This window comes from Neovison vison, chromosome 5 (genome assembly GCF_020171115.1).
Source record: "Neovison vison isolate M4711 chromosome 5, ASM_NN_V1, whole genome shotgun sequence".
In the NCBI taxonomy this organism is placed as follows: domain Eukaryota; kingdom Metazoa; phylum Chordata; class Mammalia; order Carnivora; family Mustelidae; genus Neogale; species Neogale vison.
Window position 1 is genome coordinate 37830728 of NC_058095.1, and position 26235 is coordinate 37856962.

Below are 26235 nucleotides of genomic sequence, written 5' to 3' on the forward strand. Positions count from 1 at the left end.
TTATGGCTAAATATTCCATTGTGTGTGTACACCACATTTTCTTCATCAGTGGACACTTGGGATGCTTCTATATCTTGGCTGTTGTAAATAATGCTGCTATAAATATTAGGGATGCATGTATCCCTTTGAATTAATGTTTTTGTATTATTCTCTGGGTCAATACCCAGTAGTGTAATTGCTGGATCATAGGGTAGTTCTACCTTTAACTTCTGAGGAACCTCCATACTGTTTTTCACAGTGGCTGCATCAGTTTGCAGTTTGCATTCCCATCAACAGTGCATGAAGATTCCCTTTTCCTTACATCCTTACCTTCTGTTGTTTCTTGAGGTTTTTTTTTTTTTTTTTTAAGATTTTATTTATTTATTTATTTGAGAGAGAGAGACAGTGAGAGAGAGCATGAGAAGAGGAAAAGATCAGAGAGAGAAGCAAACTCCCTGTGGACCTGGGAGCCCGATGAGGGACTCGATCCCAGGACTCCGGGATCATGACTTGAGCTGAAGGCAGTTGCTCAACCAACTGAGCCACCCAGGCACCCCTGTTTCTTGAGTTTTTGATTTTAGCCATTCTGACAGGTGTGAAGTGATGTCTCATTGTGGTTTTGATTTTCATTTCCCTGATGATGAGTGATATTGAACAACTTTTCAATGTGTTTTTTGGCCATGTGTATGTCCACATTTGGAGAAATGTGTGTTCATGTCTTCTGCCCATTTTTAAATTCGATTATTTTTTGGATGTTGATTTTGATTAATTCTTTATGGATTCTGGATACTAGCCCTTTATCCAGTATGTCATTTTCAGATTTCTTCTCCCATTCCATCAGTTGCCTTTTAGTTTTATTTATTGTTTTCTTCCAAAAGCTTTTTAATTTGATGTACTCCTAGTAGTTTTTCTTTTGTTTCCCTTGCCTCAGGAGACTGACTGATATAGAAAAATATTGCATTGGCTGATGTCAAAGAAGTTACTGTCTTCTCTTCCAAGATTTTTATGGTTTCAGGTCTCACATACAGGTTTTTAATCCACTTTGAATTTATTTTTGTGTATGGTGTAAGAAAGTGGTCCAGTTGCATTCTTTTGTTGCTGTCCAGTTTTCCCAACAGCACCATTTGTTGAAGAGCTTTTTTTTCCCATTGGATATTCTTTCCTGCTTTGTCGAAGATTAAATGACCATATATTTATTAACCCATTATTTCCGGGTTTTCTGTTCTGTTCCATTGATCTATGTATCTGTTTTTGTATCAGTACTATACTGTTTTGATTACTACAACTTTATAATATAACTTAAGTCTAGAATTGTGATGCCTCCAGCTTTGCTTTCTTTTTCAAGATTGCTTTGGCTATTTGGGGTCTTTTGTGGATCCATACAAATTTTAGGATTTTTTATTCTAGTTCTGTGAAAAATGCTACTGGTATTTTGATTGCTTTGAGTAGTATAGACACTTGAACAGTATTTGTTCTTCCAATCCATGAACATGAAATATCTTTCCATTTCTTTGTGTCATCTTCAGTTTTCTTCCTCCGTGTTTTATAGTTTTCAGAGTATAGGTCTTTCATCTCTTTGGTAAGGTTTATACCTAGGTATCTTATTATTTTGGGGGCAGTTAAAAATGGAATTATTTTCTATTTAATGGAATTAAATTTCTATTTCTGCTGCCTCAATATTAGCATATAGAAATACAGCAGATTTCTCTGTATTAACTTTGTGTCCTTCAGCTTTATTGAATTCATTACTTCTAATTTTTTTTTGCTGGAATCTTTAAGATTTTCTGTGTATTGTTTATGTCATTTGCAAATGGTGACAGTTTAACTTTTTCCTTAACAGTTTGGATGCCTTTTATTTCTTTTTATCATCTGGTTGCTATGGCTAGGACTATCAGAGTGGGTATCCTTGTTTTGTTCTTGACCTTTGGGGAAGGACTTTCAGTTTTTCCCCATTGAGTATGATGTTAGCTGTGGGTTTTTCAGATACAACCTTAACTTAACCCACTTTCTTGAGGGTTTTTATCCTGAATGGTGGTTGTACTTTCCCTAGTATTTTTTCTGTGTCTATTGAAATGGTAGTGTTTCTTTCTTTTTTTTTTTTAATTTAAAAGATTTTATTTATATCTTTTTTAATTATTATTTATTTATTTATTTTCAGAAAAACAGTATTCATTATTTTTTCACCACACCCAGTGCTCCATGCAATCCGTGCCCTCTATAATACCCACCACCTGGTACCCCAACCTCCCACCCCCCCGCCACTTCAAACCCCTCAGATTGTTTTTCAGAGTCCATAGTCTCTCACGGTTCACCTCCCCTTCCAATTTACCGAAATTCCCTACTCCTCTCTAACACCCCTTGTCCTCCATGCTATTTGTTATGCTCCACAAATAAGTGAAACCATATGATAATTGACTCTCTCTGCTTATTTCACTCAGCATAATCTCTTCCAGTCCCGTCCATATTGCTACAAAAGTTGGGTATTCATCCTTTCTGATGGAGGCATAATACTCCATAGTGTATATGGACCACATCTTCCTTATCCATTCATCCGTTGAAGGGCATCTTGGTTCTTTCCATAGTTTGGCGACTGTGGCCATTGCTGCTATAAACATTGGGGTACAGATGGCCCTTCTTTTCACGACATCTGTATCTTTGGGGTAAATACCCAGGAGTGCAATTGCAGGGTCATAGGGAAGCTCTATTTTTAATTTCTTGAGGAATCTCCACACTGTTCTCCAAAGAGGCTGCACCAACTTGCATTCCCACCAACAGTGTAAGAGGGTTCCCCTTTCTCCACATCCTCTCCAACACATGTTGTTTCCCGTTTTGTTAATTTTGGCCATTCTAACTGGTGTAAGGTGATATCTCAATGTGGTTTTAATTTGAACCTCCCTGAGGGCTAATGATGATGAGCATTTTTTCATGTGTCTGATAGCCATTTGTATGTCTTGATTGGAGAAGTGTCTGTTCATATCTTCTGCCCATTTTTTGATGTGTTTGTCTGTTTCATGTGGGTTGAGTTTGAGGAGTTCATTATAGATCCTGGATATCAACCTTTTGTCTGTACTGTCATTTGCAAATATCTTCTCCCATTCCGTGGGTTGCCTCTTTGTTTTTTTGACTGTTTCCTTTGCTGTGCAGAAGCTTTTGATTTTGATGAAGTCCCAGAAGTTTATTTTCGCTTTTGTTTCCTTTGCCTTTGGAGACGTATCTTGAAAGAAGTTGCTATGGCTGATATCAAAGAGATTTCTGCCTATGTTCTCCTCTAAGATTCTGATGGATTCCTGTCTCACGTTGAGGTCTTTTATCCATTTTGAGTTGATCTTTGTGTATGGTGTAAGAGAATGGTCGAGTTTCATTCTTCTACATATAGCTGTCCAGTTTTCCCAGCACCATTTATTGAAGAGACTGTCTTTTTTCCACTGTATATTTTTTCCTGTTTTGTCAAAGATTAATTGACCATAGAGTTGAGGGTCCATATCTGGGCTCTCTACTCTGTTCCACTGGTCTATGTGTCTGTTTTTATGCCAGTACCATGCTGTCTTGGTGATCACAGCTTTGTAATAAAGCTTGAAATCAGGTAAGGTGATGCCGCCAGCTTTATTTTTGTTTTTCAACATTTCTTTAGCGATTCGGGGTCTCTTCTGATTCCATACAAATTTAAGGATTATTTGCTCCAGCTCTTTGAAGAATGCCGGTGGAATTTTGATCGGAATGGCATTAAAAGTATAGATTGCTCTAGGCAGTATAGACATTTTAACAATGTTTATTCTTCCGATCCAAGAGCATGGAATGGTCTTCCATCTTTTTGTGTCTTCTTCAATTTCTTTCATGAGTGTTCTGTAGTTCCTCAAGTACAGATCCTTTACCTCTTTAGTTAGGTTTATTCCCAGGTATCTTATGGTTCTTGGTGCTATAGTAAATGGAATCGATTCTCTAATTTCCCTTTCTGTATTTTCATTGTTAGTGTATAAGAAAGCCACTGATTTCTGCACATTGACTTTGTATCCTGCCACGTTGCTGAATTGCTGTATGAGTTCTAGTAGTTTGGGGGTGGAGTCTTTTGGGTTTTCCATATAGAGAATCATGTCATCTGCGAAGAGAGAGAGTTTGACTTCTTCATTACCAATTTGGATACCTTTTATTTCTCTCTGTTGTCTGATTGCTGTTGCTAGGACTTCTAATACTATGTTGAACAAGAGTGGTGAAAGTGGGCATCCTTGTCTTGTTCCTGATCTCAATGGGAAGGCTGCAAGCTTTTTCCCATTGAGGATGATATTTGCTGTGGGTCTTTCATAGATAGATTTGATGAGGTTCAGGAATGTTCCCTCTATCCCTATACTTTGAAGTGTTTTAATCAGGAACGGATGCTGGATTTTGTCAAATGCTTTTTCTGCATCAATTGAGAGGACCATGTGGTTCTTCTCTCTTCTCATATTAATTTGTTGTATCACATTGATTGATTTGCGAATGTTGAACCATCCTTGTAGCCCAGGAATGAATCCCACCTGATCATGGTGAATAATCTTTTTAATGTGCTGTTGGATCCTGTTGGCTAGGATCTTGTTGAGAATCTTAGCATCCATATTCATCAGTGATATTGGTCTGAAATTCTCCTTTTTGGTAGGGTCCTTGCCTGGTTTGGGGATCAGGGTAATGCTGGCTTCATAGAAAGAGTCTGGAAGTTTTCCTTCTGCTTCAATTTTTTGAAACAGCTTCAGGAGAATAGGTGTTATTTCTTCTTGGAAGGTTTGGTAGAATTCCCCAGGGAATCCGTCAGGTCCTGGGCTCTTGTTTTTTGGGAGATTTTTGATCACTGCTTCAATCTCGTTATTAGATATCGGTCTATTCAGGTTGTCGATTTCTTCCTGGTTCAATTTTGGTAGTTTATATTTTTCCAGGAATGCATCCATTTCATCTAGGTTGCTAAGCTTATTGGCATATAACTGTTCGTAATAACTTCTGATGATTGTTTCTACTTCCTTGGCGTTAGTTGTGATCTCTCCCTTTTCATTCATAATTTTATGAATTTGGGCTTTCTCTCTTTTCTTTTGGATTAGTGTAGCCAGTGGCTTATCGATCTTATTGATTCTTTCAAAAAACCAGCTTCTAGTTATATTGATACGTTCTACTGTATCTCTGGTTTCTCCCTCATTGATCTCAGCTCTAATCTTGATGATTTCCCTTCTTATGTGTGGAGTTGGTTTGATTTGTTGTTGATCCTCCAGTTCTTTAAGGTGTAGAGACAGCTGGTGTGTTCTGGATTTTTCAATTCTTTTGAGCGAGGCTTGGATGGCTATATATTTTCCCCTTAGGACCGCCTTTGCTGTATCCCATAGGTTTTGGACCGAAGTGTCTTCATTCTCATTGGTTTCCATGAATTGTTTCAGTTCTTCTTTGATCTCCTGGTTGATCCAAGCATTCTTAAGCAAGGTGGTCTTTAGCTTCCAGGTGTTTGAGTTCCTTCTGAACTTTTCCTTGTGATTGAGCTCCAGTTTCAAAGCATTGTGATCTGAGAATATGCAGGGAATCATCTCAGTCTTTTGGTATCGGTTGAGTCCTGATTTGTGACCCAGTATGTGGTCTATTCTGGAGAAGGTTCCATGTGCACTTGAGAAGAATGAGTATTCTATTGTTTTAGGGTGGAATGTTCTGTATATATCTATGAGGTCCATCTGGTCCAATGTGTCATTCAATGCTCTTGTTTCTTTATTGATTTTCTGCTTCGATGATCTGTCTAATTCTGAGAGAGGCGTGTTAAGATCTCCTACGATTAGTGTATTCATATCAATATGACTCTTTATCTTGATTAACAGTTTTCTTAAGTAATTGGCTGCTCCCATATTGGGAGCATAGATATTTACAACTGTTAGATCATCTTGGTGGATAGTCCCTTTAAGGATTATGTAGTGTCCTTCTGTATCTCTGACTACAGTCTTTAGTTTGAAGTTTATTTATATTTTTGACAGAGAGAGATCACAAGTAGGCAGAGAGGCAGCCAGAGAGAGAAGGGGAAGAAGGCTCCCCGCTGAGTGGAGAGCCTGATGCAGGGCTTGATCCCAGAACCCTGGGATCATGACCCAACCCAAAGGCAGAGGCTTAACCCACTGAGCCACCCAGGTGCCCCTAAATGGTAGTATTTCTTATCCTTTTTCTTTTTTTTTTTTCTTAAGATTTTATTTATTTATTTGACAGAGAGATATCACAAGTAGATGGAGAGGCAAGAAGAGAGAGAGAGGGAAGCAGGCTCCCTGCTGAGCAGAGAGCCGGATGCGGGACTCGATCCCAGGACCCTGAGATCATGACCTGAGCCAAAGGCAGCAGCCTAACCCACTGAGCCACCCAGGCGCCCCTCTTATCCTTATTGGTGTGTTGTATCACATTGATTGACTTGCAAATATTATATCACCTGATACCCAGAAAAAAAAATCCCACTTGATTGTTGTGAGTGATTTTTTAATGTATTGTTGGACTCGGTTTGCTAGTATTATGTTGAGGATTTTTCCATCTGTGTTCATTAGAGATACTGGCCTTGCATTTGTGTTCATTAGAGTTGCTGGCCCGTGAGGTTTTTTTTAAAGATTTATTTTACTATAGAGCATGCATGCTTGAGAGGCAGGGAGAGAATCTTCAAGCAGAATCCCGATTGAGTGCAGAGCCAGATGTGGTTGGTGCTGCATCTCAGGACCACTGAGATCATGACCCGAGCTGAAACCAAGAGTCATGCTGAAACCATTAGAGTCAGACACTTAACCGATTGTGCCACCCAGGCACCCCCTCTCATTCTCTTTTTTTGTGGTGTCTTTATCTGGTTTTGGTATCAGGGTAATGATGACCTCATAGAATGAATTTGGAAGTTTTCCTTCCTTTTCTATTTTTGGAATAGTTTGAGAAGTATAGGTATATTAACTCTTTAAAATGTTTGATATAATTCACCTGTGAAGCCATTTAGTCCTAGGCTTTCATTTGTTGGGAATTTTTTTATTATGATTCAGTTTCTTGCTGATAATCAGTCTTCATTTCTGTTTCTTTCTGTTTCAGTTTTGGTAGATTATATGTTTCTAGGAATTTATCCATTTCTTCTTGGTTGCTCAATTTGTTGGCATATGGCTTTTCATAATATTCTCTTATAATTGTGTTTATGTGGTGTTTATTGTTATTTTTCTTCTCTCATTTGTAATTTTTTAATTTTATGTATGTGTGTGTGTATGTATTTATTTTAAGTAGGTTCCGTGCCCAATATGGGGCTTGAGGTGACAACCTGGGGATCAAGAGTTGGCATGAACTACCACTTGAACCAGCCAGTTGCCCATTGTGATTTTATTTATTTGGGGCATTTTTCTCTTGTTTTCTATGATTAGAGGAGGGATACAAACCATAAGAGACTCTTAATCTCAGAAAACAAACTGAGGGTTGCCAGGGGAGGGTGGGGTATAGAGAGGGTGGTTGGGTTATGGACATTGGGGAGGGTATGTGATACGGTGAGTGCTATGAAATCTGTACGCCTGACGATTCACAAACCTGCACTCCTGGGACAAATAATACATTATATGTTAAAAAATAATTTAAAAAACAAAATGAGGAAACTGAGGCAAGAGATTGGGAAACATGCCCGAGGTGGGGCACCTGGGTGGCTCAGTGGGTTAAAGCCTCTGCCTTCGGCTCAGGTCAAGATCCCAGGGTCCTGGGATCGAGCCCCACATCGGGCTTTCTGCTCAGCACAGAGCCTGCTTCCCCTTCTCTCTCTGCCTGCCTCTCTGCCTATCTGTGATCTCTGTCTGTCAAATAAATAAACAAAATCTTTAAAAAGAAAAAAAAAAAAAAAAGAAACATGCCCAAGGTGATATGAATAGTCTGTGGTGAAGCTGTGGTTTGAACCAGGCAAGCTCATTCCAGAGATTGTGTTCCTACCTCTCCTTGTAAATGTTAGAATCATTTGGCCTAAATTACTTAGATTTAGATTTTAAAATACCATATTAATATTTGGATCAGAATTATAGTCAATGTATAGATGATTTTAGGTAGAATCGACATCTTTGTAATATGAAAGCATTCTACCCAAATACAGGGTAAGTCTTTTTTCATTCAAGAAAAAAAGAAAAAGAAAATATTTAAAGATTTTTACTTATTTGAGATAGAGAGGGAGCACAGGCCAGTGGGTGAGAGCAGAGGGAGAAGGAGAAGCAGACACCCCAGTGAGCAGGCATCCTGATGTGGGGCTCCATCTCAGGACGCTGAGATCATGACCTGAGCTGAAGGCAGATGCTTAACTGACTGAACCACCCAGTTAGTATTCAATCATATTTAGTAATTTGATCTTTTCTTTTTTTTTTAACCTTCAATTGTAGTTTTTAAGCCTAGTTTCTTACCATTAAACTCAAATTCTTCGAAGCTATAATTTCTTTTGCTTAGTGGTTCTCAGATTTTCTATTTTAAAAACAAAATGTTGTCAACCTTAGTATTTTTGAAAGGTAGTTTGAACATACATGTTCAAACTACTTTACCCATACATGTGATAAAGACAAAAGTCTTTTTCCTCATTTTTGTACTGAGAAGTATATCCTCTCTCATTTCACAGGAGAAAACTATGCACTATTGTTTTAAGATTTTATTTATTTATTTAACAGAGAGACAGCAAGAGAGAGAGAACACATTCAGAGGGAGTGGGAGAGGGAGAAGCAGGCTCCCCACTGAATAGGAAGCCTGATTCAGGGCTTGATCCCAGGACCCTGGGATCATGACCTGAGCTGAAGGCAGATGCTTAATGACTGAGCCATCCAGGCGTCCCAGCTATGCACTACTGTTAAAAAAAATTCATTGAGGTGTGACAGATAATGTTAATTGTCCTTACTCTGTAGGAATGATGAATTTTGTATATTCTTAGGTCTGGAGAAAATGATGTGGAATACAACAACATGGAATTAGAAGAGGGAGAACTTATGGAAGATGCAGCTGCTGTAGGACCACCAGGTACAGAGGCCAAGATGCACCAGTTTACATCTTCTCTTTTCTCTTCTCTAATTGTATCGTATTTTAATATATGGCAGCCACTGCTCTACATGGCCCACGGTATTGGAAGTGCTATGTATACTATGTATATTGTGTGTGTGTGTGTGTGTGTGTGTGTGTGTCTGTATATATCTTAGAGTGTATTTGAAACAGTAATAATAGCTAACATTGGTAAGTATTCTTATGTACCAGGCATTGTGCAAAGGCACTTCATGTGTACCTTTTCTCATTAACTTACCACATTCTATAAGATATTTTAATATTACCTGCTTTTTATAGCCACAGATTGTAGAGAAATTAAACAACTTGTTTAGTAAATGAAAGAGAGGGATTAGAGTTTTGGGTTTATCTAAATCCAAAGCCCGTGGTCTTCTCTATGATCATACACTATCCTTTTATGATATATGTCTTGTTTGTATATCTAATTTGACTATAGAATAATCTGAAAAGATTTATGGAATATGACTTAAAAAGGACCTTTTTTTTAAAAAGATTCATTTATTAGAGAGAATGTGTGTGCACAAGCATGCAGTGGGAATGGGCAGAGGGAAAGGGAGAGAATCCCAAGCAGACTTCCTACTGAGCACAGAGCTCGACATGGGGCCCAATCCCAATGATCCCGAGATTATGATCCAGCCGAAATCAAGAGTCAGCTGCTTAACCGACTGAAGCACCCAGGTGCCCCACAGAGGGCCTTTTGAGAGCTCATCTTATGTGTGGAATAAACTTGGGATTTAATTGCCTAGATCACATACATAGTTGTTGGTAGAGCCAGACTAGAACTTCACATCATCTTTTTCTTGGACTGCTTTTTTTTTTTTTGCCAGACCACACTGCTTCTGCTCCTCTTGGGGTGAAGTGACTCAAATAGTGCATGTTTCTTTTGTGTTCTTGGATCTGTTTTTTTAAGATTTTACTTATTTATTTGACTGAGAACAAGCACAAGTAGGGGGAGCAGCAGGCAGAGGGGAAGGAGAAGCAGGCTCCTTGCTGAGCAGGGAATTTGATGAGGGACTCAATCCTAGGACCCTGGGATTATGACCTGAGCCAAAGGCAGATGCCCAATCACTGAGCCACCCAGGCACCCCATGGTCCCGTTTATTTAAACATGTAAATTCTTGGCTGGAAGAATTAAAAGCTAGCATTGTACTGCTTCTACATTATTGATGTTGCCCTTGGTACAAACACTGGCATATTCTGTAGCATGTTTGGATCACTGAAGATCTCTTAAACATTAGTCTTCAGCATTTCAACTTCCACCCGTACTTTGTACTCTTCCTACTCCTTACTTTACTCTAGGTGATCTCATTTATGCTCGTATTTCAATTCTGTCTATATATTGATTACTCTCCAAGTTCTATCTCTAGCCTTTATTTTTCTCATGACTTTCAGACCCATGTAGCAGTCTGGTTTTAATGTTATTAGACTCCGCATCTCACAAACAGAAGTCATTATATTTTTATGCCATCCTGCCTGTCATTAATAGCTTGTCATCTTAATAGTGATCATGTTGATAGTGTTACACATTCTTTATCTTTTCCTCTCGCTCAGACTCTGCCTTTAATACATTACCCAAATCGCTTCTCAGCCTTTTGGCTAAGATCAAGTCTAATACATTACCCAAATCTGTTGATTCTGCCTTCTAAACAGTGCATGAATTCATTTGTTACTTCCCATTCCTATGCCATTCCTAGTCTAGGCCACTGTCTTTCAAAACAGCCCCCTGTCTGGATTCCTTGTATCCATTATTGTTCTCTTCCATCCTGTTTCCCACAACATGAGTTCAGTTGAATTGTATTTTTCCTTCAAATTTGTATCTGTTCATGTCCCTTTTCTATTTTTTTTAAGATATTTTTTACTTATTTGACAGAGACACAGTGAGAGAGGGAACATGAGCAGGGGGAGCAGGAGAGGGAGAAGCAGGCTTCCCGCTGAGCAAGGAGCCCCTTGATGCGGGACTCAATCCGAGAACCCTGAGATCATGACTCAAACTGAGGGGAGATGCTTAATGACTGAGCCACCTAGCTGCCCCTCACTTCTCTACTTTAAAATTCTTTATTGGATTCCATTTACTTGCTAATTCCAGACTTGCTAATGGTACAGAAAACCTTTCATACAGTGGCTCCTACTCACTTCTTTAGCTTTACCTCTCTTACACTCCCCTGTGTCATTTTGTTAGCCTGGAGGAAAGAAATATGCTTCCTTTCAAATGTGCTTTCTGAAATGTTCCTTCTATCTTCTCATGCTGGGCATAGTCAACTCCTGTTTCTTCTTCAGTTTAGTTATATTTTATTCCTGGAAGCCATTCTCAATTGTGTGTCCTGCATATCTTTTTCTGCTCTCTCAAATTAACCTATTATAATATATATTAATACTACAATTGCTTATTTAGCTGCCCATTTTCCCTTTTCTTGCTGAGCTCCATGAAGCTCTGTGGCAAGAAATAATACTCATCTTGTTATATGTTAAAACTGGAAGGTCCATTTCAAGCCTGTTGTGATTCATATTTCAGAACCATACTATCATCTTAAGAATTATATCAATTAAGATGTTAAGTTGCCCATTAAATAGAAGATCTTTCTTACAGGGAATCTAGGTATGAAGTAAAATAATATTTACTTAATTTCATTGTATACATTGTATTAAGTAAGGCTATAACTTGAAATAACGATGATTCAGGTTCCTCTTCTCTCAGGAATTGCTTATTCAGTTGTTTTTGTTTCGTTACAAGAGATCATTCTAAATAAAAAGTATCATTCTGTTTGTTTGTTTTTAAGATTTTATTTATTTATTTGACAGAGAAAGTGAGAAAGCACAAGCAGGGAGAGCAGCAAAGGGACAGGGAGAAGCCTGCTCCCTGCTGAGCAGGGAGCCCAATGTGGGGCTCGATCCCAGGATGCTGGGATCATGACCTGAGCCGAAGGCAGATACTTAACCACCTGAGCCACCCAGGCACCCGCAACAAGTATCATTCTAATCTAGAACATTAGCTAGTTGACCAATGAATAGAAAACATCTCTTATATTTGCCTCGCATGTGTGATTTATGAAACATCTTAAAACTTGAGAACTAAAAGATTCTAGCAATATAGCACACTTGTAAATTGACAGTGTCTAGGTTATTACAACATTTGTTACTTATTTCAGGTTAAAGTTTTTTTTTTAAGATTTTGTTTATTTATTTGTTAGAGAGAACACAAGCAGGGGGAGTGGCAGGCAGAGGGAGAAGCAGGCTCTCTGCTGAGCAGGGAGCTCAGCGTGAGACTTGATCCCAGGACCCTAGGATCCTGATCTGAGCCAAAGGCAGATGCTTAACTGACTGAGCCACCTAGGCATCCCTCAGGTTAAGGATATTTAAGGTCACTTAATCCAGTGGTGTTTAATGAATGCCCATTAGATATCAGGCATTGTGTTCCCTGGGATTGTAAGATGAATGAGCACCATCTCCAAAATGAGAGTGTGGCACTAGTCATTAACAGACTTTGTGATTATAAATATAAATACAGGGTGACTCCAAAAATAGAACAGCTTATTAGGAATGGGTGAAAAAGGCTTTAGAAGGGGAGTGATGCTTGATGTTGTTCTTGAAAGAAGAGCTAAGAGTTCATTAGAGGAACAGGGAAATAATGAGATAAGAGAGCAAAGACATTCCAGGGAAAAGATGCAGCATTGTTCTTTTTGGAAACTTCAAATATTTGAGTCTTTATGTGGGGGCAGGCTGATGTGAGATTGGTAAGCAAGAAGCAGAATCAGATATGGGCTTTATTCTGTGGAGTCATTAAAGGTCTTTTCAAAAGACCCTTCAGAAATATGGTCAGATTTAGTTACAAAGTGGAAGATGAATTAAATGACAAGACCAGTTAGAAAATTACTGAAATGTTTCAGAAGGGAAAATTATGAGGGCCTAAGTAAGATAAGGCAAGAGAAGTAGGGATGGAGATGAAATTTGTTGAAAGATGTTCAATAGCAGAATTTATAGGACTTGGGAATCCAACTCGAAGGGATGAATTTGATGATATGTGGGGATGATTCCTTAAGGTTTCTCAGTTAGGCTGTGCCCCCTTATATAAGATAGTCCAGGAGCAGAATATAATATATTCAGTTTGATCAGTGTTGATTTTGAGACCCGTGGGACATTTATGTGTTGACCTCAGACTCATAATATCTAACTGCTTAGAAGATCTCAGGTGCATAGTCTGTTCTAGAAAGATGCATTGATTTTTTTCTTTCAAAAAAACATAACTTTGGGGCACCTGTGTGGCTCAGTCATTGGGCAGCTGCCTTCATCTTGGGTCCTGATCCTGTGGTCCTGGGATTGAGCCCCATATTGGGCTCCAGGCTAAACCGAGAGCCTGCTTCTCCTTTTCCCTCTGCCTTCTGCTCTGCCTACTTGTGCTCTCTCTCGGTCAAACAAACAGATAAAATCTTTTTAAAAACAAAACTTTTATTAATCAGAACAAATTAAAAGTTTCTAAAACAGGCAAGCCATAAGAGACTTTTAATCTCACAAAACAAACAGAGGTTTGCTGGGGACAAGGGGCTAGGGAGAGGGTGGTTGGGTTATGGACATTGGGAAGGGTATGTGCTATGGTGAGTGCTGTGAAGTGTGTAAACCTGGTGATTCACAGACCTGTACCCCTGGGGCTAATAATACATTATATGTTAATAAAAAACTTAAATTAAGAGTTTCTAAAACACTTTCTATAATATATAAAAATCTTCTATAAATCAGTAAGAAAAAGATAAGACTACCTCCTAGGGGAATTAAAAAAAAGGACAAAAGACTGGAATAGACACCTCACAGAAGAATCTATCCAGATGGTCAGTGCACATTTTAAAAAGTACTTAACCTCTTTTATCTGAGAAATGCAGATTGATGATGTGTCCCAGTGTGGATCTCTTGAGTTGATTTGTCTTATGTAGAGTTTGTTGAGCTGAGCTTCTTGGATGTGTTGAATTAATATTTTTCATCATATGTTGGAAATTTTCAACCATTTTTCTTTCATCTGTATTTTTTCTCTTGGCTCTTCCGCAATTCCCATTATATGTATTTTGGTACATTTGATGAGATCCCACAAATCTCAAAAACTCTTCATTTTTCTTTATTATTTCAGGAAGTACCAAATAAAAATCTATTAAGATACCATTGTATACCCACTGTAGCAGGTAATATATAAAAATATTTTTTAAACTGGCAGTACTAAATGTTGCAAGCATGTAGAGAGATGGAAACTCTCATACCTTGCCAGTGGGAATGAAAATTGGTACCACTGCTTTGGAAAATGGTTGGACAATACGTGTTAAAATTGAACATACACACATAACTTTTGTGTGAGGCAAGGCTTGCCAGTAGATTTTTACAAAAGTATCATTCTTTTTTAGGTGTTGTCCTTGTGTGTATGTATGTGTGTTTTTTAATTTAAGAAAAGTGAATGTAATTTATAACAAAGGAAAAGATGTGAAAAAGCTGATTTAGGACTAGACTGTGTAGAACCTTGAATGTCATGCTGCTGCATACAGGCACTGTGATAAAATGAAGAACTTGGGTAGATCAGTGTAACATTTTAGTTGGGGCTTGGTTCAGGAGGCAGGGAACCTGTCACTGATTCGTTTGCTTTTTTTATGAGGTATTTTCTATTGTTTTCATATGACCTTGCTTTCAAGAGCAGTTTATCTACTTAGAATTTCAGTAGCTTTAAAGTAGCAGCTAAAAACTAGAAGCAACCCAAATTCTTAATACATAGAATAAAGAAATGGGGATACATTCATATTTTGGGATGCCACACAGCAATAATGAAAATGAATGAACTACATACAGCAGTGTAGATGAATCTCGTGAATATGATGTTGAACAAAGAAGCAGAATATTAGAGCGCATACTGTATCTTTCATTTATATAAAGTTCAAAACCAGGCAAAATTGTGGTATTTAACTCAGGATGAAGGTTACCTTTGGAGAGAAAGGTTTGTGAGCAGTTTTAGGAGACATGGGGGTTTGGGGGTACTATTACTTTGTGAGCATTTATTAGATTGTATACTTAGACCTACACAGCACACCCAGAATGATGGCAATGTCCGCTCTGAGAAAGGGAAATGGAAGTAGATGCGCAAGTCTTTGATGTGGGTGGATAGTGAGTAGAAGGGATGGGAACATGGGAGGGAGGGAGTAGCTAAAGGGCCTACAACACAAATGAAAGGAGTTTTTGTTTGTTGGTGAAAGTAAGGCCTGGGAGAGCACTGAGAAATGGGAAGAATGCTTGTGTTTAATGGGTCCATTTAATGTGGAAAAATGGGACAACTTCTATTTCTAAAGAAGAACCAGATATCAGGCAATAGATGCAGTACATGGGGCTACTGAGTAGCTTACTGTCCAGTTAGAACCACCTGGGCATGGGACGCCTGGGTGGCGCAGTTGGTTAAACGACTGCCTCCGGCTCAGGGCGTGATCCTGGAGTCCCGGGATCGAGTCCCACATCAGGCTCCCAGCTCCATGGGGAGTCTGCTTCTCCCTCTGACCTTCTCCTCGCTCATGCTCTCTCTCACTGTCTCTTTCTCTCAAATAAATAAAATAAAATCTTAAAAAAAAAAAAAAAAAGAACCACCTGGGCAGCTTGTTAGAATATCCTGGTTCCCACTCCAGTCATCTTACTCAGGCATCTGTGGTGGAGCTAGCAATTTGTAATGTTTAAAACTCCTCTCAAATGCAGCCTGAATTGGAAACTTCCTAGTAAAGAAAAAGGGTTAAGACAGTGTCAGGGTAGAGAGGGGATAGTTTTCTGCCTTTTTTCTTCTCTTTCCTTTCTTTCTTCTTTTTTTTTTTTTAAAGAATTTAGCTTTTTCTTGAATACATTAAAGTGGTTTAGTCAGACCAAAGCCCATGTCGTAATCGGACTCCTCAGATTGTTCTTTCTTTGCTTCCACTTTCTTTTTTTTCCCATCTATCCACAACTATATTTTATTCTTGTTGAAGAAAGCTTTTTATTGGTTTTATTTTTATTCCAGTTCTTTGCTTTGTTTTTCTTTTCCTCAGCTGGGGTGGCAGCAATAGAGGGGCCAGGACCTCCTGGTGTCCACCAGCCCCTAAGTTTCAGATGAGGTTCCTCGTATTGACATTGGCCAAGGCCTTTGCAAACAAGCCTGGCCAGAAGGGTTCAGCATTTATACCAGATGTTTTAATGAGGACATTGATCTTATCCTCCATGACTGTCACCTTGTCATCATTGGCTGGTTGAGTGCTAAGTACAAGCAGGTGAGCTCCTGAGATGGAGGCTGTGGTGCAGGTGAACACCGAGTGGCACTGTCAAGCGTGATGCTAGTCACCAAATGGTGAGTGCCTCACTCCAGTGTGGCCTTCCTTGGATGCACTGAGCATTTGTAGCAGTTGAGGAAAAGGGGAGTTTTCTGCTAAGTTTTTTTTTTTTTTTAATTTATTTTTTATTAAATTGATGTATTTATTTTCAGAAAAACTGTATTCATTATTTTTTTCACCACACCCAGTGCCCTCTATAATACCCACCATCTGGTACCCCAACCTCCCCCCGCCCCCCGTCACTTCAAACCTCTCAGATTGTTTTTCAGAGTCCATAGACTCTGATAAGTTTTAAAAGGAGTTGCAGGGGGTACCGAATCTGGGAAGAAAAATTTGCAATGGGATGATATCCTCAGAAGAGGAAGAAATTGGAAAAGGTGAGGATATGAATATAGATGAAACACATATAAGTAAATAATTGGCTTGAAGCTTCTGAATAATTAGAATTTTTCCTAAGTTTTTTAGATCTCTTTGAAACACTCATGAATAGGCAGAACCTGATTATTTTGTGTTATTTTTATATTACCTATTTTAAGACTTTGTTGCATATAACATTTTAAAATTTAGGTTTCTTTAGAATCTGTTTAAATAATTTTACTGAAGGAGGTCAGCTTAACCACCACTTCCAAACCTAATATTGCTAGATATTGTACTAGGCACTGGAAAAAGTCAAATGGTTTCTTTAGCTTAAGGAGCTTAGTCTACTATTGGTGATACAGATATGACATTGCTCACAGGTGTCTATCTTGTCCATCAGTTTCTGAAAACTCCACAAGAAGATTACTGTTTTGGTGTCTAGTTCCTAGGGATTTGTGATATCATGAAGATTTGTCTTTCTTTCAAGACCACTGGATTATAGGACATACTCTCCTTTTCTTACTGTCATCTTTCATATATGCTTTTTATTATTAAAAAAAACCTTTTTATTTCTAGAGCTAAGGATGGGGTTGAGGGTTCCTTCTGATTTCTGGGTAGTAATGAGGCCAGTGCTTAGTCACTATGCTTGTGTTCACCTCTCTGGCAATCTTGTTTTTCCTTTCTGCTTCTCATCAATGTGACATACCATCTTCTAAAAGATAGGTCCATAGACAAGTATCCAAACAACACGAACCAATTTACTTTTTCTTTTCATTGTGCAGATATGTAGCATGCATTTTCTACATCTCTATTTCTTTTGCAGGTAGTAACCATGGCTACGTGGGTGCCAGCAGCAGAATGTCAAGAAGAGCACATTTATGCTCTGCTGCTACCAGTAGTTTATTAGACATTGATCCACTAATTTTAATACATTTGTTGGACCTTAAGGACCGGAGTAGTATGGAAAATTTGTGGGGCTTACAGCCTCGCCCACCTGCTTCACTTTTGCAGCCCACAGGTAAAATACTAACAATAAGTTTAATTTTTTTCTGTGATTCTTCAGAAGAATTCTTGATTTTAATCCAAGTGTTTCATTTAAATGTTGGTCGATTCTGTAGCAAATTGAATTTTCATTATATATCATAAAATTGACATTTATATTAATCAGATTAATTTTTTGGTCATTATTGTTCAGTGGTGTTTTAGTGCAACAATGTCATAAACTGTTAGAATGTTTGTATTTGGTTTGGCATTACATCGTGTCTGATTGACAGTTTGATTTGTATGAAACACAGTTGTCCTCTTTGTGAATGGCCTTAGAATTTTGTGTGAATACCCTAACTTCTAAGTGGAACTGTGTCTAAATTGAATATAGAAAGAGATGGTTTCATGCTTTGATTCTCTGTAGCCTAAAAATGTATACCAGTTAACATCATTGTTTTATTTGCAAAGGTTGTTAGAAGTTATAGCTTTATTACTGTAATATGTATACACACACACATTAGATGTATACTCAAACCTGGACTTTTTTTTTTTTTTTAAGTTTTTTGAAAAAAAAAAAGATTAGATTTATTTATTTGACAGACGGAGATCACAAGCAGGCAGAAAAGCAGGCAGAGAGAGAGGAGGAAGAAGGCTCCCTGCTGAGCAGAGAGCCCGATGTGGGGCTCTATCCCAGGACTCTGAGATCATGACCTGAGCTGAAGGCAGAGGCTTTAACCCACTGAGCCACCCAGGCGCCCCATAAACCTGCACTTTTTGAAACTCTTAGGCAGAGTCATTTTGAATAGCTAAGGATTAACTTGAAATGCCACATTTTAAAAATAATTTTTGTTAGGAAACTTTCTAATGTATACTCAGTGTTTTCCTACCTTCTTAATATCACACAAATCAGATATCAGTGATTTAGAACGGTAATTTTGATGCTCCTTTAAAGCAGCAAAACTCATTTTTCAAAGTCTGAGGCAGATCTTCAGTGTAGAAAACACACAGAGCTGCTCTAGTCAGGGGTTATGGGAACCTGGATTATTTAGGCCTCTTCTTTCTAAGATATACTTCCTGGAACTCTGGGTCCTTAATTTGAAAGATTATCCTCAGTCATGTTATGAAATACTTGCCTTTTATATGTGATCCAAGTACATTTTGTTTTGTTCTATAAAAAGTTCTATAAAATTTATCACATTATTTATAATTTTACATTATTCGTAGGTATTTTTATTGTAGAAAATTTGGAAAATACAGAAAATTACAAAGAAAATAAAAATCACACATAGTTCTTGTAATCAAGAAAGAAATAGCCTTTTTTTTTTTTTTTGAAGATTTTATTTTTACATAATTCTTACACCGAACATGAGCTCAGACTCACAACCCTAAGATCAGGAGTCACATGCTCTACCAACTGAACCAACCAGGCACCCCAAGAAATAGATTTTTTTAAAAAAATTAACACCTTGACAAGGGTTTTACTTAAATTATAACCTGTATTATTTACAAAGATATAGTGAAACAGACAAGTTGTGGTTCTGCAGTGGATGTGTACATTGGCTTAATCTTTTTAAAGAAATTTTTTTTTAAAGATTTTATTTATTTATTTGACAGAAGGAGATACAGTGAGAGAGGGAACACAGCAGGGGGAGTGGGAGAGGAGAAGCAGGCTCCCCACCGAGCAGGGAGCCCTAGGTGGGGCTTGATCCCAGACTCAGGATCATGACCCAAGCTGAAGGCAGACCCCGGACGAGTGAGCCACCCAGGCACTCTGGATTTTTTTTTTTTTTTAAAGAGAGGAAGAGCAAGTGCATATGCACGCAAGTAGGGGGCAGAGCAGAGGAAAAGAGAGAGAATCTCAAGTAATTCCGCATCCAGCATAGATCCCAACATGGGGCTCAGTCTCACAAACCTGAGATCATGACCTGAGCTGAAATCTAGAGTCAGATGCTTAACTGCCTGAGCCACCCAGGTGCCCCTGAAGGAAATTTTTCTACTAGATTTAAAATACCTCTGTTTTTTAATCCTATAACTTCACTTCTAGGAGTATATCCTGAAGAGAAAACAGTCAAAGTTGTTTGAAAATATTCAACAAGGGCACCTGGGTGGCTCAGTGGGTTGATCCTCTGCCTTCGGCTCGGGTCATGATCTCAGGGTCCTGGGATTGAGTCCCATGTCAGGCTCTCTGCTCTGTGGGGTGCCTCCTTCCCCCCTTCTGTCTTTCTGCCTGCCTTTCTGCCTACTTGTGATCTCTCTCTGTCAAATAAATAAATAAAATCTTTTTTTTTTAAGATTTTATTTATTTATTTGACAGAGAGAGATCACAACTAGGGAGAGAGGCAGGCAGAGAGAGGGGGAAGCAGGCTCCCTGCCACGGAGAGAGCCCGATGTGGCGTTCAGTCCCAGGACCCTGAGATCATGACCTGGGCTGAAGGCAGAGGCTTAACTCACTGAGCCACCCAGGTGCCCCATAAATAAAATCTTAAAAAAAGAAAAGAAAAGAATCCAACAATAAAGTTATGTCTGAAAAATTCTAGGTTAGCCATGCATATTTTATAAATAGGTAAAATCATATTTTTGAAAAATATTCAGTGTCATTGGAAAAATGAATGCAAACTGTAAACAGAATATCTCAGTTATCCAAAAATTAGTTTTCTATGAAAATGTATATAAATGAAATGACCTGAGTTTCAAATCCAGGTGATCAAAATGCTGATGACTCAGAAGTGGGGGGGAATAGTAGAGAGGAAGACCAAGTCTTTAAATATCTTGAGTTTGACATGCCAGTGGGATATCAAAGTAGAGATGCTTAGTAGATAGCTAAAAATTAAGAACTGGAATATAGGCAGTTATTTGCTTGGAGGTGATACTAGACAATTCAAACTAAAGGAGTAAGATTGTAGAAGAGAGAGGTTTTTTAAAATATGCATCTTTTTTTAAATTAACATAGAATGTATTATTGCCCCAGGGGTACAGGTCTGTGAATCGTCAGGCTTACACACTTCACAGCACTCCCCATAGCACATACCCTCCCCAATTTCCATAACCCAACCACCCTCTCCCTACCCCACTCCCCCTGACAACCCTCAGTTTGTTTTGTGAGATTAAGAGTCTCTTATGGTTTGTCTTTCCCCCGATTCCATCTTGTTTTATTTTTTTCATTCTCTCCCCCCTAAACCCCCCATTTTGCCTCTCAAATTCCTCATATCAGGGAGATAATATGATAATTGTTTTTCTCTGGTTGACTTATTTCACTCAGCATAATACTCTCTAGTTCCATTCACGTCGTTGCAAATGGCAAGATTTCATTTCTTTTGATGGCTGCATAGTATTCCATTGTACATATATACCACATCTTCTTGATCCATTCATCTGTTGATGGACATCTAGGTTCTTTCCATAGTTTGGCTATTGTGGACATTGCTGCTATGAACATTCGGGTGCACGTGCCCCTTCGGATCACTACATTTGTATCTTTAGAGTAAATATCCAGTAGTGCGATTGCTGGGTCATAGGGTAGCTCTGTTTTCAACTTTTTGAGGAACCTCCATGCTGTTTTCCAGAGTGGTTGCACCAGCTTGCTATCCACCAACAGTGTTGGAGGGTTCCCCTTTCTAGGCATCCTCACCAGCATCTGTCATTCCCTGACTTGTTAATTTTAGCCATCTGACTGGTGTGAGGTGGTATCTCATTGTGGTTTTGATTTGTGTTTCCCTGTTGATGAGTGATGTTGTAGAAGAGAGAGTTTTAAGAAAATTTTAATGACAAAAGGGCCAGGGACATGATTTTCGTGAACGTCTCTTTTTACTGAGTGTGTGGAAGAGGAACCATATTAAAGAGCCTTTGGAAGGGAGAGAAACCAAGAAAATGGAGTCTTAGAAACGAATTGAAGGTAACATATCTGTGAGAGGATATTAAAAGCTAATATTTCAGGGCGCCTGGGTGGCTCAGTGGGTTAAGCCGCTGCCTTCGGCTCAGGTCATGATCTCAGGGTCCTGGGATCGAGTCCCGCATCGGGCTCTCTGCTCAACAGGGGCCTGCTTCCCTTCCCCTCTCTCTGCCTGCCTCTCTGCCTACTGTGGTCTCTCTCTGTCAAATAAATGAATAAAATCTTAAAATAAATAAATAAATGAATGAATGAATGAATGAATGAATGAATGAATGAATGAATGAGTGAGTGAGTGAATGAATGAATGAATGAATGAATGCATGCATGCATGCATGCAAGCAAGCTAATATTTCAGAAAGATCCAGCCTCCTTTTTATTAAAATGCTTGCTTGGTTTTCAGTTTATTTTGGTTCTTTATTTTTTTTCCTTCTCAACCTATACCTTTCATTTTCTTCTTCTTATCTTATTGTATTAGCTAGAACTTGCGGTGCAGTGTTGAAAAGGAGTGGTAAAAAGGGACATTTTTGCCCTGTTCCTGATCTTGGTGGGAAAGCTTCAACGTTTTCACCATTGAATATGATGTTAGCTATAGGTTTTTTTGTTTGTTTGTTCTAAGATTTTATTTACTTATTTATTTGACAGATAGGGATCACAAATAGGCAGTGAGGCAGGCAGAGAGGAAAAAGCAGGCTCCCTGCTCAGCAGAGAGCCCTATGTGGGGCTCGATCCCAGGACCCTGGGATCATGACCCGAGCAAAGGCAGAGACTTTAACCCACTGAGCCACCCAGGCACCCAGCTATAGGTTTTTCATAGCTATTCTTTATCAGGTTGAAGATGTTTTCCTCTATTCCTAGTTTACTAAGAGTTTTTTATTTTTAATTCATGAATGGAGGTTAGATTTTGTCAAATGCTTTTTCTGCATCTATTGATACGATGTGATGGATTACATGTATTGATTTTTTTGAATGTCAAACCAGCCTTGCATACCTGGGATAAATCCCATTTAGTTATGGTATATAATTCTTTTTATACATGGTTAGTTTCAACTTGCTAATATTTTGCTGAGGGTTTTAGTATCTCTCTCTCTTTTTTTTTTTAAGATTTTTTTAATTTATTTGATAGAGAGAAAGAGAGACTACAAGTAGGCAGAGAGGCAGGCAGAGAGAAAGTGGGAGAAGCAGCCTCCCAGCCCAGCAGAGAGCCCAGTGCAGGGCTCGATCCCAAAACTCTGAGATCATGACCTGAGCTGAAGGCTTAACCCACTGAGCCACCCAGGCACCCCTAGTCTTAGTATCTCTGTTCATGAGAGATACTGGTCTGCAGTTTTCTTGTAATGTCTTTGGTTTTGATACTAGATTAATGCCTCAGATTGAGTTTGGACGTACTCCTTCTACTTCTGTTCTTAGAGATAATAGAAAGTGGATATAGCTTTCTTTTTTTTTTTCCCAATTTATTTATTTTCAGAAAAACAGTATTCATTATTTTTTCACCACACCCAGTGCTCCATGCAAGCTGTGCCCTCTATAATACCCACCACCAGGTACCCCAACCTCCCACCCCCCCGCCACTTCAAACCCCTCAGACTGTTTTTCAGAGTCCATAGTCTCTCATGGTTCATCTCCCCTTCCAATTTACCCAAAAGCACATACCCTCCCCAATGTCCATAACCCTACCCCCCTTCTCCCAACCCCCCTCCCCCCAGCAACCCACAGTTTGTTTTGTGAGATTAAGAGTCACTTATGGTTTGTCTCCCTCCCTATCCCATCTTGTTTCATGGATTCTTCTCCTACCCACTTAAGCCCCCATGTTGCATCACCACTCCCTCATATCAGGGAGATCATATGATAGTTGTCTTTCTCCGCTTGACTTATTTCGCTAAGCATGATACGCTCTAGTTCCATCCATGTTGTCGCAAATGGCAAGATTTCGTTTCTTTTGATGGCTGCATAGTATTCCATTGTGTATATATACCACATCTTCTTGATCCATTCATCTGTTGATGGACATCTAGGTTCTTTCCATAGTTTGGCTATTGTGGACATTGCTGCTATAAACATTCGGGTGCACGTGCCCCTTTGGATCACTACGTTTGTATCTTTAGGGTAAATTCCCAGTAGTGCAATTGCTGGGTCATAGGGCAGTTTTATTTTCAACATTTTGAGGAACCTCCATGCTGTTTTCCAGAGTGGTTGTACCAGCTTGCATTCCCACCAACAGTGTAGGAGGGTTCCCCTTTCTCCGCATCCTTGCCAGCATCTGTCATTTCCCGACTTGTTGATTTTAGCCATTCTGACTGGTGTGAGGTGATATCTCATTGTGGTTTTGATTTGTATTTCCCTGATGCCGAGTGATATGGAGCACTTTTTCATGTGTCTGTTGGCCATCTGGATGTCTTCTTTGCAGAAACGTCTGTTCATGTCCTCGGCCCATTTCTTGATTGGATTATTTGTTCTTTGGGTGTTGAGTTTGTTAAGTTCTTTATAGATTTTGGACACTAGTCCTTTATCTGATATGTCGTTTGCAAATATCTTCTCCCATTCTGTCAGTTGTCTTTTGGTTTTGTTAACTGTTTCCTTTGCTGTGCAAAAGCTTTTGATTTTGATGAAATCCCAAAAGTTCATTTTTGCCTTTGCTTCCCTTGCCTTTGGCGATGTTCCTAGGAAGATGTTGCTGCGGCTGAGGTCGAAGAGGTTGCTGCCTGTGTTCTCCTCAAGGATTTTGATGGATTCCTTTCTCACATTGAGGTCCTTAATCCATTTTGAATCTATTTTTATGTGTGGTGTAAGGAAATGGTCCAATTTCATTTTTCTGCAGGTGGCTGTCCAATTTTCCCAACACCATTTATTGAAGAGGCTGTCTTTTTTCCATTGGACATTCTTTCCTGCTTTGTCGAAGATTAGTTGACCATAGAGTAGAGGGTCTATTTCTGGGCTCTCTATTCTGTTCCATTGGTCTATGTGTCTGTTTTTGTGCCAGTACCATGCTGTCTTGATGATGACAGCTTTGTAATAAAGCTTGAAGTCCGGAATTGTGATGCCACCAACTTTGGCTTTGTTTTTCAATATCCCTTTGGCTATTTGAGGTCTTTTCTGGTTCCATATAAATTTTAAAATTATTTGTTCCATTTCTTTGAAAAAGATGGATGGTACTTTGATAGGAATTGCATTAAATGTGTAGATTGCTTTAGGTAGCATAGACATTTTCACAATATTTATTCTTCCAATCCAGGAGCATGGAACATTTTTCCATTTCTTTGTGTCTTCCTCAATTTCTTTCATGAGTACTTTATAGTTTTCTGAGTATAGATTCTTAGCCTCTTTGGTTAGGTTTATTCCTAGGTATCTTATGGTTTGGGGTGCAATTGTAAATGGGATTGACTCCTTAATTTCTCTTTCTTCTGTCTTGTTGTTGGTGTAGAGAAATGCAACTGATTTCTGTGCATTGATCTTATATCCTGACACTTTACTGAATTCCTGTACAAGTTCTAGCAGTTTTGGAGTGGAGTCTTTTGGGTTTTCCACATAGAGTATCATATCATCTGCGAAGAGTGATAATTTGACTTCTTCTTTGCCGATTTGGATGCCTTTAATTTCCTTTTGTTGTCTGATTGCTGAGGCTAGGACTTCTAGTACTATGTTGAATAGCAGTGGTGATCATGGACATCCCTGCCGTGTTCCTGATCTTAGTGGGAAAGCTTTCAGTTTTTCTCCATTGAGAATGATATTTGCGGTGGGTTTTTCATAGATGGCTTTGATGATATTGAGGTATGTGCCCTCTATCCCTACACTTTGAAGAGTTTTGATCAGGAAGGGATGCTGTACTTTGTCAAATGCTTTTTCAGCATCTATTGAGAGTATCATATGGTTCTTGTTCTTTCTTTTATTGATGTGTCGTATCACATTGACTGATTTGCGGATGTTGAACCAACCTTGCAGCCCTGGGATAAATCCCCCTTGGTCGTGGTGAATAATCCTTTTAATGTACTGTTGAATCCTATTGGCTAGTATTTTGGTGAGAATTTTTGCATCTGTGTTCATCAAGGATATTGGTCTATAGCTCTCTTTTTTGATGGGATCCTTGTCTGGTTTTGGGACCAAGGTGATGCTGGCCTCATAAAATGAGTTTGGGAGTTTTCCTTCCATTTCTATTATTTGGAACAGTTTCAGGAGAATAGGAATTAGTTCTTCTTTAAATGTTTGGTAGAATTCCCCCGGGAAGCCATCTGGCCCTGGGCTTTTGTTTGTTTGGAGATTTTTAATGACTGTTTCAATCTCCTTACTGGTTATGGGTCTGTTCAGGCTTTCTATTTCTTCTGGTTCAATTTTGGTAGTTTATATGTTTCTAGGAATGCATCCATTTCTTCCAAATTGTCAAATTTGTTGACATAGAGTTCTTCATAGTATGTTCTTATAATTGTTTGTATTTCTTTGGTGTTAGTTGTGATCTCTCCTCTTTCATTCATGATTTTATTTATTTGGGTCCTTTCTCTTTTCTTTTTGATAAGTCTGGCCAAGGGTTTATCAATTTTATTAATTCTTTCAAAGAACCAGCTCCTAGTTTCGTTGATTTGTTCTATTGTTTTTTTGGTTTCTATTTCATTGATTTCTGCTCTGATCTTTATGATTTCTCTTCTCCTGCTGGGCTTAGGGTTTCTTTCTTGTTCTTTCTCCAGCTCCTTTAGGTGTAGGGTTAGGTTGTGTACCTGA

General features: G+C 38.8%; 1 protein-coding gene across 12 annotated transcripts in view; it reads left to right on the plus strand.

Moving 5' to 3' along the window:
• TRIM37 (tripartite motif containing 37) overlaps positions 1-26235 on the plus strand; it is a 201171-nt gene that overhangs the window by 121485 nt on the left and 53451 nt on the right. For all 12 annotated transcript variants that reach the window (XM_044248560.1, XM_044248559.1, XM_044248567.1 and 9 more), the window contains exons 17-18: positions 8867-8952; positions 17479-17673. In XM_044248560.1, the coding sequence (XP_044104495.1) occupies positions 8867-8952; positions 17479-17673 (281 nt within the window). The remainder of the gene's footprint in view (positions 1-8866; positions 8953-17478; positions 17674-26235) is intronic.